We start from the raw sequence: 14,843 nt of genomic DNA, 5'->3' as shown, positions 1-14,843 counted from the left end.
AAAGCAGGAGGGAGTGTCCCCACTGGTGGTTATTGGTATTTACTAGTCCTACACAGTGCACTTAGTGCCTGTGAAACTGTTCTCCGCCTTTCCCACAATGCATTTTCCTCCTTTCATCTGATTTCTCCCATTAGGGCTACAGCCTTTTCTTTTCAAATGGAGAAATTACATGCACTAGTGGGAGCACGTATACAAACCAAATAGTAAGGTTGTCAGATAGTACCACACAGAGCCCCGGTTAGCAGAGCTCAGCTGGCTTTTCTGTGGTCCAGGGGAGGTGACGGGGCGCAGGGGAGGTGATGGTTTGCTTCTACAAGCACTTGCCCCCAGAGAGAGGTGCATCCTCCTGGGAGCAGCAGCAGCCACTGGGGCTGCCCAGGGCTGCTTCCAGGCGTGCAATTCTGCGTGCGCCTCCTAAAATTGGCTGTCAGATCCTTTTGTGCCCCTTGGAGCTCCAGCTGTGTAAAGTTAAGTTTGGCACTCAAAGTTCTGTTTTCATTAGGAATCATGAATTCAAAGAATTGCTTTCACATGAGATTGAGAACCTTATTTCATGGGGGTTTTTGCAAAGGTCACAGATTCTGGTAAGTGGGAGGGAGCATCTCTGCAGCATTGCAGTGTACCTTTCAGAAAACTGGTAAGGGAAATCAGAGCAATGTGAAATTCATGGACAGACTTCAGTAAACTTTAGACGAAGTTCCATAAAAGAGCAAAAGGATTTCTTGGCATGTTGAGAGAGGTATTTTTTGGAAAAGGGTGTTACAGGGAAGCCACCTTGCAGAATTCCTAATCCTTGTCTTTCAAAATAAACAAAAGCACATTCAAAAGCAGCAGGACAGATTCTGCAAGGGGTGGAGCAGCCTAATGCCTTCCACATCTCTGGAGTTTTAGCATTTGCTTGCCTGGTGATCCAACCCATAGGGTAAAGCAGAGCCCACCGGGTAAATTCACTCTGAGTACCAGTTCTGGTATTTAGATATACTACAGCTTTAGCTTTGGTTAATCTTTTCCAGGCCTGTGCTCAGAGTTTCAGGCATGGAAAAAGCAGGGAGCCCATATAAACCATTTCCAAAGCTGCCGAGAGGATGAGTTGGCCCCAGTCACCAGCTGTGCTCCCCCGGGACCGGTTCGCCCGTCCTCCTCTTGTGCCAGAAACTAAGTATGGATTAAGAGGCTGCATCTGCCCTACAACTTTGCAATGTGGGTAGTGAGCTGGAGGGGGGAGGCAGCAGGGGGCAGCTGGTGAGCTGCTGCAGCCGCCGCAGTGCTGGCAAGAGCTGCCCAGGCAGCACCGTGGGGGGAAATTTTGCCCCGTTGTCTCCAAAGAGAGGAGAGCAACGACAAACGATGGGGCAAGGGAACTGCCCCGGGGCCAAGCAAACACGTAATTTTGCCCTGACCACCCGCCTTTCCAAAAAACAAACACAAAACCCTCTGTTTCCCCACTGATAACTGCAAATAAAGCATGGAGGGACCTGAAGTGTGCGGGGGGTCCATCCTGCTTCCCCTCTGCTCGAGAGCAGCCGGCTGACGAGCCAGGAGGGGGGGATGGATGGTGCCCACCTGGTACCCATCAGCCGCAGCACACACGGGCACCCATGGGGCAACACAGCACAGCACGGGGGGACGCGTGTGCCACGCGGTCAGAGACACGTCTTCTCCTGCGGCGCTGAGGGAGGGGTGCGGGGCGTTTGCTGGCGAGGGGTTCACCCGGTGGGAAGGTGGCTGGGTCCCTGCTGGGGCAGAGATCGCAGCAAGGTGAGAGCTTCTTCCCCGCGCAGAGCGGCAGCCAGGACGTGAGGGCACCTCGCTGCCCGCGGCCGGGGCGTGCATTTTCCCACGGGATGTTGAAGAGTTTTCCCTTTGTTGAAACAAAAATTCTCTGCAAAGAGGAAAAGGATAAAAGCGTCAGAGACTGTGGAAGGAGAATATTCTCACTCCTGCAGTGACGGCTATGAAGCACCAGTCCCAGGGAGGGAGCTGAAGCTGCGGCAGTGCCCATCCCGGAGACAACAAGCTGCTCATCACCTCCGGGCCGGGAGAGGAGGAAATTCAGTGATGGGCTGAAACCATGGCTTTCTGAGAACCCTGCTTTCAGAAATGGAAATTTCTCTCATTTCAAGTTTTATGGGCTCTTCTGCTCAGCTATGAACTTCCTCATGTTCCCTGATGAAAAATGATGAAATGAAATGAAAACCCTGATTTCATGACATAGGACTCCAGGAACTAAAGCCTGCAAGAAAACCAGTAAATAAATTCCTCATGGCTTGCAAAATGCCTCCTGTGTGAAAGCACCCACTCATGCTGGTGGCCCTGTGCAGGGGCAAAAGCCATGCTGCCGGACGGGAATTCCCCCAGCCACCGAGAGCCCAGGCTAATCACGCTGCACTCCCTTCACCTCTGCCCATAAAATCCACCTCATAAATTGGCCGTTTCCATCTGGTTTTTGGCAGGTGTAAGGACACCTGCTCTGCTTTTCCACCCCCAGTGCCCAGAGCAAAGTGCAGCAAACCTCATCCTCCCTGCAGAGATGGGCACAAGCGTTTCATAAAGGCTAACTGGGAAAAAATGAAACCTACTGGGCTGTGGCCCATCATCCCTGAGAGCAGGTGGCAAAAGCGCTGTGGGAGCACCTACTCCAGAACTCCAGAAAGGAACACATACAGCTACACAGTGGCACAGATGGGCACAGACCTGTCTGTCACGAACCTCTACAGTTTTTCTCACTCAGTGCTGCCCTCACCTTACAAAAGCGTTTAGGATGCTTTAAGATATATTACTGATCACATATTTAATAATAAACAGTGCAATTGGCCGTTAGCTATACAGACTTGACCACAGATGAGACAAGTCATTTTGCACAACACTGTATTACAAACACTCACCTTTTACAAGTTCATGACTTCTTCTTCCTGCTAGTGGCTCTAAACCAAAGAACAGAATATGGGTTGGGTTGCAAATGAAGACGCAAGAAGTCATGAAATCCCTTCCCCTTCCCCTCCCTCACCGACTACCCCTCGCAGGCTCTGCCTCCTGCTCCGCAGCCCCCGCACTCCCCGGACCCCCCGTGCCGCACACCTGCAACCCGGCAGGGCAGGATGCAGCCACGCAGCATCTCGCCTGGCGAGAGCCGCCGGCACCTACCGTGCTGGAGCTGCCGTGGCTGAGCTTGTCGAAGCGAAACTTCAGGTTTGACCTTGGAGAGTTTCTGTTCTTTATATCTGCTGGACGGAGGGGAAAAGCAAAGAAGAAAAGTAATAATTTGTGAACAAACATATTTGCTGAAGCCGTAGTGCTGACTGCCGCTCGCCCAGCCTGACAGCCAGGCACTTCAATAGACTGTCATGAGCGCTACCAATATTTAGTCTATCTTGGCTGAATGTTTGGCAAAATCTGTACATTAAATGTTTTTGATGGAACAAATTGAGGCTTAATTACATTTCACAGTCTTTCTACTGGAAATGCCACTGAAAAGGCTACAAGAAATGACTGATCCGAATAATGTATGGGTGGATTTCCATGTTCTTGGCAGGAAAAATACAAAATAAACACTTTAAACATTAAAAGGGGCTGGTTGAATAGTTCAGAAAATCACTAATGAAATAAGGAGGAGGACCTGTGGGGTGCTGAGGTAGAAAAAGCCAGCCAGACTGCACTCTGCAGCCCAGCTTTTCCCCCGCGTTGTTCCCAGTCACAGAGCTGTTCAGGGTGGATTTGTGCCTCCCTGGCTGTTTTGCAAACAGCTCCTAAATTCATAACGTGCGTTTTCATTTGGATCGTGGTGCCTTACAGCAGGTGCTCTGCTGCATGAGGAAATCAAAGCCACGGTGATCCATGGGCGAGGGGCAAGCGCTGCAGACATCCCCCAGCCCCACCGCGCCGTCACCAGTGCTGTCACCGCAGGACGCACCAGCGAAGGGCCGTTTCTGCCAATTTTACCCTGTCGAATTGCACCTCATTTTGCAAATCAACTGACTGAAACGGATGGAGTCGGTGAGTGAGTTAGCAGCAGGGGTAATGGAGCCAAGACCAAGGGAAGCTGCTTGTTTATTAAATAATTTGTGAGTCATGGCTCGGGCCTTGGAGACAGCGAGTTTCCACAACTATTGCACAAGCCTGTCAGGGGAGAAGGGAGGAAACAAAGCCACAGCAAAAGCCACCCCTGCGCTCTAATTTAGAAGGGAAACAAATTCCCCATGGAAATACCGAAATAAAGCACACGGGGCCGTCTCTCCAGAACAGCCTCGTCAGGATCAGGATCTCAGGACGAGCAAGAGGTTGCCCCGCATCCCGTGGGATGCCTGTCCCACCAGGGCGAGCGCGGCCGCTGCTTCGCCCCGTCACCTTCGGCAGCTGCCTGCAGCCCGGGCAAGGCTGGAGAGGGGGCTTCGCCATCCCAGACCCACGGACCCCATCCTGACCCACCGCTGCGGGACCCCAGGGGCTGCAGGAGCGAAGGCAGAGCCGGTGCCTCCCCCCAGCCCTCCCGTGACCCACCTGTGGGGCTCCTGCTCATGATCACGGGGGTGGCCGTGGCCCCCACGCTCGGGCTCTCGCTGCCGGGCGAAGCACTGTAGACAAACACATCCTGCTTGAACGGCGATGCTGTAGACGGCTGGCTTCCCTGCACGGAGAGAGATTGGGACAGGCTTTCACTTGTGAGCCAGCTTTTCTCCCCGCGCCCTGCTGATGCCCCGTTACAGCCCTGCTCGTCAGTGGGAGACTTCAGCCTGACGGAGCGACCTCCCATCCCCAGTGCGCCGAGCGCTGCCCAGTGCATGCCAAAGCTCGCTGGGGTGTTCCCCTGGGCACCCCAACCCTCCTCCTCCCCATACCCGGGGACGGAATCAATTCCCTCGATGCCAGCGGGGAGAAGGCACCTGGCGGGGGGGGCCAGTGGGCGCTTCCCCCACACAGAGACCACCCGAGGGTCCGGAGGCAGCGAAAAGCCCAGGGACACGCGGAGCTGCAGGGTCCCGAGCCCGCGCGTGCCGCGGGGTGGGTTCGGCGCCTACCACGCTGTCGTACTCCTCCAGGGTCTCGCTCTCCCCTGCCGTGCTGCTGAAGCTGCTGGTGCTCGAGGAGGAACGGGAGATGTTCGACCTCCCGTTCTCTTTCAGCTTAATAAACGGCCTAGAAAGAGCCAAAACAAAACAAGGGGCATGTGGTTGTCATTCACAAAGCTTTGTCACTCAGAAGGATGTGTCCCTTGGGCTACGGCAGCGGGGACAGACCCTCCTACGCACCCCCAGAGCAAAGCTGCTGCCGTAGGGATGAACATAGCGGGGTGCTTCTGTAAGTCACCATTTCCAAAAGCATGGGATAAAGCAGCTGGTGGGTGCCACCAGCAGAAACCCCTGGGTCAGGCTGACTCCCCGGCGGCAGGGAGGGATGGGCACCACGGACCTCCCCAGCTCCCGTGCCGTGAGGGTTTGGGCAACTTCTGTCAAATACTGCTCTTTGCTCTTCCTCTTCTTTTTAAAGATGGCTATTTTCAGACCATAAAGGAGCTGCGCTCATGAATCACCAGAATCTTTTTTTTTCCTCCCTTAATATCAAACTTATTTATAGTAAAACCTGGAGATGGTTTTGTTTGACAAAGTTCCTGATGGTCTGTGAGCTACAGGGTGACTTGAGCTCTGGTCAGAGGACGATGCGGCTCTTCCTGGCTCACCTGTCTTTGTTGGGGCATATTTCAGGGGAGCTTGGGTTGGATGAGGTTTCAGATTTCATTTCTTGGGAAGAATGTCCCAAATCTGGTGTCTTCTGGGCTCCAGAAACACTGTCGCTGAGGGCACAAAGAGACAGGTTGCATGAGTTATACAAGAGACTTAAAAAGGATGGTCAAATTATACTCCCCAACACCAAATGCTAAACTGTAAGAGTCACAGATGCTCTCTGGATACCACCACTTCGATTTAAAACAGAGGGAAGGGATCCAAGGCACAATTCCTCAAACACGGCAAAAGCAGCTCTCATTGCTGGCTTGTGTGGAAAGGGGAGGCTGCGCCCCAGGCAAGGTCTCCAGCACTCACCAACAACTTCTCTAATGTTTAACATGCAATAGGGGTTTTTAACAAGGGCGATGTCAAACTTACCACCTTGTCCTGCTCTCTGCCTGGCTCTCAGAGCCCGTGTGCAGGCGAGGGAACAGCCCTGAACGGCGCTTGATGGGGCTCCTGGACTGGTTCTTGGCAGCAGCCGCTGGTACGGGGGGCTGAAAGCACAGAACAGTCCAGGTTGGAGAGCAAAGCTCCTTCCTTAGAAGCTCCTAAGACTAAACATCCTACGAGGAACCATGCTGCCCGCAATTCTCAGCCTGTGCATCCCGAAAACACATAATGCCAGAATTTCTTTTGTATCTCCTTTGTACTTTGGGGCTGAAAACCCCCAGAAGCCAATCTTTGGTTCTCCCACAAAACAAGCCCAACTTGAGCATTCATAAAATCATGCTCTGCTCAAGTCTTCTCGCCTTTACACTCACTGCCTGTGCAGGGGACTGCCAGACTACGTCAGCACACTGCAGTGCCCTGCCAGGCTGGGGAGAGAGGGATGGACAGAGGGACAGCAGGATGGAGGGCACGTGGCCACACTCACCGAGAAGGTGGTCTTGGTCACCTCACCGCTGTTGTGCGCGATGCCCCCGCTGAGGCTGCCCGGGATGCCGCCACCGTGGTGCTTCTTCTGGCTGCCCACCATCGTCTCCATGGAGTGGCTGCGCACCCGGATGGCTCTCTGAGGCCGGAGGGGACAGGGGACAGCAGGTCATCACCACCCTGCGGGGACACCAACCCCAAACCCCCTCCCTCCCCAGCCCCAGGTCTCCCCCAAGCACATCAGAAAGCAACCTGCCTGGTCCTCCCCCCCGAGAGCCAGCGCACACCAACAACAATCCGGCAGGTAACGGCAACAGCCACTGCACTGCACGGCCGGAGGATGAATCGCCCCTCGGGGAGCCCCACAGCCACAAAATCAGATTTTCCCCCCACTGCCACCCTGACACTGCGTGCGAGGGACGAGGACTGCAGCTACAGCACCAGGAGTGGCAGACATGAGCCCCAGAGCCCTGCCTTCTGCCTGGCTGACCTCCGAAAGCCCCTCAGCAGGAACAAGGACCACAGCTGAGTTGTAAGCCAGTGTCTGGATGCACACACCCGCCCCGCGATTCAAACTGGACTCGGAGAGGACGGGTCCCAGGTGGAGCCTCCTGCCCTGCCTGCACCTCTCTGTGTGCTGAGGGACCTCTCCAACCTGCCCCAAAACATCCCCAGAGCTGGAGGCTTCACAGCCGCTTCACAAAAGTACTTCTGTTCTTCAGGGTGCTTACGCTTGAAAAATACTTTTAGCCTGAACCTCTGCTGCTGCTTGTTTGGCCCATCCATCTCTAAGAGACCTGGAGATGAGCTGCACAGCATCATCCCCATGGCAGCCACAGACTCTCCCTGCTCCCTTCGGTCTTCATTTCTCCCAACCAAACAGCCCCCTTCCTTCACTCTTCACATCAGCCATGATCCCCCAGGCTCTGGACACGCTTTCCTCCGGATTGCCCTTGCCTGAGCCGCATCACCGAGTCTGGGCGCAGCTTCCAGCCAAGACCCCACCGTGCCCTGTGCCAGTGCTGCAGCCTGGTGTGGCTTCTCCTGCTGCATCCCCGCTGCTGGATGCAGCAAATCAACGACCACAACTGCCGCTGCACCAAACTCCTCCTGCAATCCAACCGCTTGACCAAAGCGCCTGCAGCCTCCTCCCAGTCCGGGCTGAGGGCTGCGTTTCCCGCACAGCCTTAGGCACCTTGCTCACTCAGCAAACCAAAGCCTGTTCCCAGCTGCCTTGAAACATCCGTGTCCGTTTTGGCACAGGCTGGTTTTTATGGGAGCGAGATGCCCAGTGCCAGGCCTTGTGCCCTCGTTCCCTCCGGCTGCCCCGGAGAGCTGGAGCACCACCGGAGCTCTGCGCACCGAAGGATGCCGACGGCCAGGCGTACCTTGCCCAGGCACAGACAAGAAGCACCGAGTCCAACCCACCTCTGCGGCAGAGCCCAGAGATGTGCCGCGCTGGGTATGGACACGATGGGACTCACAGCCCCCGCGGAGCTCTCCACGTCCCCTGGGAAAGGACCAACGGCCGGGCTCTGCAGACATCGGCGGCACAAGCGCAGGAACAGGACTGCTGTAACCTGTTTTGACTCAAACTGTTGCAAGCAGAGCTGTGCATACCGGAGGCAGAGACCTTCTGCAGATCCGAACACTCATCTGGGTGCTTAAACAGGACCTGAACTATTTTTAAAGTCTTCTCTCAGTTGTTGTCCCAAGCACTTACAAATACGGCCGTGAGATCTTTTGAAAGTCTGGCACACGCTATGAAAAGCAGCAGTGAAATGCACAAGTTAAAAAAAAAAAATCTACACCCATATTTCAATTATTGCAGTCACCATAGTAATGGGAGCCCAAACTGGACTGTGATGCCAGTGTGCCAATTAAAGGAAAGTTTCTCTTCGCAGCTATTCCCTTTGAATTGCTGCTGCGCTATCCGCTGCGCCATGGCTACCTCTCCTCCAGCCCCCTGAATCCCAGCTGAAGGTAAAGAGATTTTGGAGGAAACAAGCCATCAAGGGCGAGATTTCTGGAGATGCCCGGCACTGCATCCACGGTGCGCAAGCACCAGTTTGCTGCTGGCTCCAGGGGTTACTGAGCTGCAGGCGGACCTGCACCAGGGTAAGTGGGAGCCGCAGCCCCGAGCTCTCACCGAGACCCAGCCCGTGCCAGGGACCACGGCCACCCCGACAGCCCCGCGCTGTCCCCTCCTGCCCATGCAGTAACAAACACCAAGCAAGAGTCCATCAGACCTGATTTATTAGGGTCAGGAATTCATACAAAATTTGACAGTGTTCGCAGATAAAAGTAACCGGTTGCTTGCTTTGCTGCCAGCAGCTCTGGCGGCCGCTCGTGCCGTGCAGGCAGGAAGGTCTCTGCCCGGGGCTGCCGAGGCCGCGGAGCTCTGTGGGGCACCCCGACACCCCTTCCCGGGGTGGGGGGGCTGGCCAGCGGCTTCTCTCCCCGCAGCAGGGAGGCGAAGGCAGCCCTCTCGCCTGCTCAGAGCCCAGCAGAAACAAGCTCCGCTTTCCTCTGGGCAGCCGGTCAAAACGAAACGGTGGGGATCAGGTCTGGCCCCCTCCCAGCCCTCTTATTTACCGTCTCTCCTCTCCCCCGTTCACTCTGACAGCGCGCGGTGGAGGACATAAGCTAGCAGGCAGCCCAGCAGCGCGGTCCCGAGGCGGCTGGGCAAACGCAGCCCAGCCCGGACCGCGGAGCTCACCGCCTGCCCCGGCACACCCTGCAATGCCAAGAAAGCAAAGTCCACTTTCTTGTACGCAAAAAGCGTGCAAAAAAATGATTATTTAACACCAGCGCCTCAGACCCTGAAGCGAACGCTGCGACGTGACTGCCCAGCATCTCCATTGCTACGACGTATCTCGTACCTAAACGGGACACACCTGAGCCTCCACCCACTCCCGCAGCGGGGGACAGGGAGGTGCTCATCCCTCCTCTGGAGCCGTTGGGTGCAGGATGAGGTGACTCATCTCCTACCAGCGCCTGTTTCTCTGTACTACAGAGAAAACTGTGCCTATAAGGTGATTGCAGGAGTTGTCTCCGTACAGCCCCAGCCGGGGCAGCTCCTCCACCCGGGACAGCGACGGCCACCCCCCACCAGCACCCCTCCCCGCTGCAGATGCAGCTAAAACGGCCTCTGCCAGGCAGAGCCGACACACCAGGAGCAGGATGGGGAGAAGCGTCGGGGAGCTGCACGGACAGAAGCACAGCCACGGGCGTCACCCACGGCAGGGACGCGGTGCCCTGGCTGGGGGGCTCCGTTGAACACCCCCCTGTGAGCGCAGCCCAGATTTACACGTGCCAGCCCTTCCCACCACTGTCGCAGCAGAGCCTCACCAGAGACTTCTGGCAACAGCTCGTCCCCTGAGACTCAAGAGCTGCCCCTCCATTTCGAGGAACGTCCCCTGCTCCCAGCTGGTCACTGTCCCTACCTCCAACAGTGGCTCAGTTTCATCCACATCATCTTATCTCATTTCTTTTTCTCCTCCCCCCGTTTCTCCCAACCCGCTCTCCCTTCTCTCCCCTTACACCCCCAATAACCCCTCCCAGCACACACTCAGCACCATTTCCCCTCTCCGCACCCAGCACCTCTCGTTGTGTCTCCCGTTTAACACCACGACAACCACCTCCTGCGCATCTGCTGTGGCAGCCACCCCCGGGCGTCCTCCCCCGCCAGCCCGAGCCCCGTCCTGCAGCCAGGGTGGCACAGCGGGGACAGCCAGCACCCCGGGGACATGAGCAGGACTTGCCTTGCAGCAGCGAAGCCCGACTGCAGGCGCAGCCCGCGCTGGGGTGCTGGCCCTGGACCGAGACCCCTCCGGAGACACGGTGAATGCCAGAGCACGCTAGCGGGAGAGTTGGTGCTCAGGGGCTCTGGAGAGGTCACCCCGATGGTGGCACTGACCAACAACGCAGCCTGCGCCTGCTCCCACTGGGACCAGCTTGGGGATTCACTGGGTGAGTGGGTGGTGGTGGCAGCGAGCTCCCACCTCCTCCCGCCGCGCTGCTCTCAGGGGACATCTCTCGTCCCCCGACGCTGCTCATCCGCACCTTCCACCAAAATGTGCTTTGCCAGCCCCGGGTGCGTTTTAACTCCGCTTTTGGCAAGGGACAGGGCTTTACCTTGAAAGACTCCAGAAAGCCTCCGTGACCCCCGTTCTCCAGCTTGTCCTCCTCCGGCCCCAGCCCCAGCATGGTCTGCGTGTGCCCGTGGAGCTCGTCGTGAAGGTTGTCCAACAAGGCAGCCCGTGTCCGGTCCTGGGGGAGCGAGAAGGGGCTCAGCCGGGGGTACCGAGGGAGGGGGGCAGCGGCACCGACCCGTGGGGTCCCGCGGCCATCGAGCGAGCTGAGACACGTGCACACTCCGGTCACTCGTCCCTGCAAGCGCTGACCCAGCTCAGCGCAGGGAAACGCGGCTTCGAGGAGGAATGCCGACGGCCTCCCCGCGCCTGCCGCGGCGCTGGGCAGGGGCGGGTGGGCGACGTTACCTCCAGCTTCGCAAACTTGTCGGACTTGCAGCAGGCGTTTTCAGCATTGATGAGCTTGGTCAGCAGGAACTCCCGGAACTCGGGGCTCTGGTGGGGAGAGAGCCACGGTGGAAAACACCCGCTGTCGTAAGACTCTGCGTATCTCTGGTACCGGAGCTGTACCGACCCAAAAACCGAGCTCACAGCACCCTGCAGCCCCCTCCAGATGTGGGAGCATTGGTGGAAAACCCCAGATGGGCTCGGGGTGCCCTCCTGCGCTGGCCGTCCCCCCCACACTGACACAGGTGCTGCCCCGGCAGCAGAGCCGCAGCTGCCGCCTTGCACGGGTTATGCTGTGTGATGGTGCACAGTCTCCCGCCCTACCATAAACCCCATGGGCCTCACTAGAAATCAAAATAAATCCATGTAAATTCCAGAAGTCATGTTTTCCCTAAGCAGGTGAGCTTGGAAACATCTCAGGCATACACATATTTTTTTTTATGGCTTGGAACATGCTTCCCATCTCAGCTCTTACCTTCTGGAATACTGGCGGGCTCGGAAGGGGCGGCCCGAAGGAGGGGACATCTTCCCGGGCCGTGACCGACACCTGTGGAGCCAAGAGAAACGTTATTGCTGTGGGTGCAGCAGGGCAGGGCATCACCCAGCACAGAGATGTCCCTCTCCTGGAGGGTGGCCAGTGTGGGGCTGGCGATGCTCTCCCCAGCCCAGCCCCGCTGAGATGCACCAGCGCCTGAGAGCCAAGGGGCACCCCACAGCCCTCGCCCTGCCAGACAGACCACTCCTCCCCAGCCTTCATCCATCATCGCTCCCGCTTTCATGAGAGAGTTAACCACGCACGCTTTTTACATTTACTTCCTATGAATTCTGTTTTCATTTGTGGCTCTGGTTCTCTTACTAGAAAACAGAGAGGTAAGAGGGTTTATGCTACCTACACTTGAGTGACGTGTTAGATGGGTATGAGCTGTCTGGAGGCTTATTCAAACACTGAGTAGCATCAAAGTCTTTAACGAATGAGCATGCTATTATACATGCACATATTTTATACACATATGTATGTAAACACATTACGTGATAGTGCATACATAAATATACGGGGGGGGGGTGTATGTATGTTTAATACACACATACATACATCAGTTAGGTGTAATACTGGCTGTATCACTGAGCACACGGGCAGGGCAGCCACTGGGCAGCTGCCTCCAGACCTCGGCGTGAGATGCAGAAGCAAAACTGGGCACGTGCAAGTCGGGATTCCCCTCACCTTGTATGTCGTGTTATCTGCCTCGGGGTTTTCCACCTGCACGACAATGTAGGCGTGCAAGAAGTTGGAGGCGATCATGTCTGGGACAAAAGGCGTGTTCTCTTCTTGGAAGATAATTGCCACAATGTCGTTGCCAATGTGCCTCTTCCTCTGGAGCTAAGCAGAAAGGGAAAACATCTGGTCGGTAAAGCCAGGCGGCTCTGCTCCCTCGGGAGCAAACACCAGCTCCGGGCGCGCAGGCTGCCGCGCACCGGGGAGCCCACCCGGCTGCTGCCCGCGCTGCCACCCACCCGCCGAGGATGCCGCGGCGCTGGGGCTCGGCGGCTGGCGGCGCTGGGCAGAGCAGCGCCAGCGCACCCCGGCTCAGACGCTGCGGTGCGGGGAAGCTCATCTCTCTTACTTGTTGTGTGTCTCCTTCGGTAAAAGGCAGCTTTGTAGAGACATGAAACATTATCTCCCTGTCCCTGAACACCGTGTACACAGACTCTGCTCCCGTCTGGCCGTGGCTGACATCCAGACCTCCTCGAAAACTGGAGACGAAGGGAAAGGCAGGGAGAAACGAAGAAATATTAATTGAAAGCTTAGCAGAGACCGCCGGCGGCTGTCAGGGGACAGGGTGATAGAACAAACCAGCTCATTTATCTTTATCTAGTAGCGAGCAAACGGGAAAGAACAAACCGTGCGTCATGTATTGTAACCAAGCATCACCATCACCCGTCTGAAATTCAGGGTGTGCGGCAGAGCGGTGCTGGCTGGTCGGGGCTGACCGCAGCCGGGGGTGCCACTCACGGGACCGGCAGCCCCAAGTGCTGCTGCGGTGGGCTGCCCGCGCCTGCCAGCCCGCAGCCCTCACTGGCAGCGGGGGGTCTCTGGCCCCACCGTGGCTGCTGCAGCGACTGCCCTGGAGGAACGCCGCAGCTGAGTCCACAGCACCGGATAGGGCGAGTTTCCAAACAAAGTTCCTTTCGTCTATGGCTGAATATAGCCAGATTTTCTCACAACCTCAAAACTGCAGGAAAGGAAGTTTTTCTCTCTTGGCAGCTCCAAATTTTTTTTGGAAAACTCCCCCGGCTTTGAAAAACAAGCCAAAGCTATATTCGCTTCTGCTCTGTACATCCCGCTCATGAGTGAGATGACTTCTGTTCTCACATGGTAGATATTTTTACATATGACATGGTCTCTTGTTAAATGTATTTGTAAAATCATTCTTTTTAACTTACCCTTTGAAGTCCTGGAGTGTTATGGTGTCTCCCAGAAAACTTAGGAAGTTCTTGAAGGCAGTGCTCTCTTCATTATTGCCAAACAACTCCTCCTCTTGGGTCTACAAAACACAGGGCGCATCTTTTGAGAGCCCCAGCCCTGCCTGTTTGCAGTAGACGCCGGCTCCCGGGGGAAGGAGGAGGGTCTGGCCACGGCTCTGCCACCGCGGCATCGGTCTGACGGAGCCACAGAGGCCCCTGTGCTGCCTGAGCCGAGCGTGACCAAAGCCACCATCCCCAGTGGCTGCCACGCGCGAGGACAGCCCTGCGCCCCTGGGGACCTCCCGGTGCTGCTCCTCTGTCGGGCTGCGGGTGGTTCGGACACGACGACCACGGACACCACTAAGGCGAAAGGTCCCTTCGAAACGCGCCTTCTTGCGTGTCACCCTGCTCCGAGCATCTTCTTAAAATCAAACCTTGCTATCAGCAAAAGTGCCACAGCAACAGGGAAAGGAACCCGTCCCACCCTGGCTCTGATGGTGATTTCTGCTCAGGCCACCTCTCCCTGCCTGCCCGTCTCCTGCCACCTCCTGCCCCATCCACAGGGTCCCCGGGGACACGACCAGCACCTCGTCCCGGGGTGCCTCCGCTCCCCAGCTGGCACCCGAAGGCGATGCTGCTGAGAGCGACTTCCGACCAACAGCAAGGACCTTACGATAACGTTTAGGAAACACCAAAACACAAATGGATTCTACACTGGAAAACCCAAGTCTTCATTGTCCCTTGCGTGCTATATTTCAAAACAATGAGACCTTAATTATCATCTTGCATGAATTACTCAATCCAAAATAAAATGCAATATGTAGAGATAATTAGAGTGCCTGTCAGAATAATCTTTGGTGAGTTATAAGACTGAGCTGCCTCTGCACTCCCCATCCGGAGTCCCTCAGCTAATAGCATTTTCAGCAAACACATGTCTTCATAGCCCACAGTCCTCCCAGACAACTGTAACTGTTTCAGTGTCTAAACATATATCTGATTAAAATACCACGCCTGCTAAAATCCATTTTCACATCCACTTTTCCCTACAGCAGCTTGTGGGCTGATTTCCATACTGAATTTTTTCAGTCACATCATTTTTTAATGAGTCGGGGAAACATCCAAGCAATGAGAAATGCATTATTAGTGAGGACACCCAGTAACACGACGTGTCACACGTGACAGAATTAACTGTAGGCCTGAATTTGCACTTGTGAAACACAGACCTCTGGCAAGCAGGGATGCG

The 14,843-nt window shown here is 56.0% G+C and overlaps 1 protein-coding gene across 1 annotated transcript in view; it reads right to left on the bottom strand.

Annotated features, from left to right (window-relative positions):
* Window positions 1-1,625: 1,625 nt before the first annotated feature.
* The window catches only part of RAP1GAP2 (RAP1 GTPase activating protein 2), a 61,332-nt gene continuing 48,114 nt past the window's right edge, over window positions 1,626-14,843 (bottom strand). Inside the window, exons 12-25 of the mRNA XM_010573879.1 lie at window positions 13,580-13,680; window positions 12,760-12,889; window positions 12,360-12,515; window positions 11,613-11,684; window positions 11,099-11,185; window positions 10,734-10,868; window positions 6,598-6,735; window positions 6,099-6,217; window positions 5,675-5,788; window positions 5,016-5,133; window positions 4,498-4,624; window positions 3,145-3,221; window positions 2,886-2,924; window positions 1,626-1,882 (exon numbers count right to left, since the gene is read on the bottom strand). Of these exons, the coding sequence (XP_010572181.1) occupies window positions 2,916-2,924; window positions 3,145-3,221; window positions 4,498-4,624; window positions 5,016-5,133; window positions 5,675-5,788; window positions 6,099-6,217; window positions 6,598-6,735; window positions 10,734-10,868; window positions 11,099-11,185; window positions 11,613-11,684; window positions 12,360-12,515; window positions 12,760-12,889; window positions 13,580-13,680 (1,383 nt within the window). The 3' untranslated portion in view covers window positions 1,626-1,882; window positions 2,886-2,915. The remainder of the gene's footprint in view (window positions 1,883-2,885; window positions 2,925-3,144; window positions 3,222-4,497; window positions 4,625-5,015; window positions 5,134-5,674; window positions 5,789-6,098; window positions 6,218-6,597; window positions 6,736-10,733; window positions 10,869-11,098; window positions 11,186-11,612; window positions 11,685-12,359; window positions 12,516-12,759; window positions 12,890-13,579; window positions 13,681-14,843) is intronic.

Source organism: Haliaeetus leucocephalus, unplaced genomic scaffold (genome assembly GCF_000737465.1).
Source record: "Haliaeetus leucocephalus isolate CR32 unplaced genomic scaffold, Haliaeetus_leucocephalus-4.0 Scaffold395, whole genome shotgun sequence".
NCBI lineage: Eukaryota > Metazoa > Chordata > Aves > Accipitriformes > Accipitridae > Haliaeetus > Haliaeetus leucocephalus.
The sequence above is the reverse complement of the archived record's forward strand: the minus strand, read 5'-3'. Positions and strand labels throughout refer to the sequence as shown.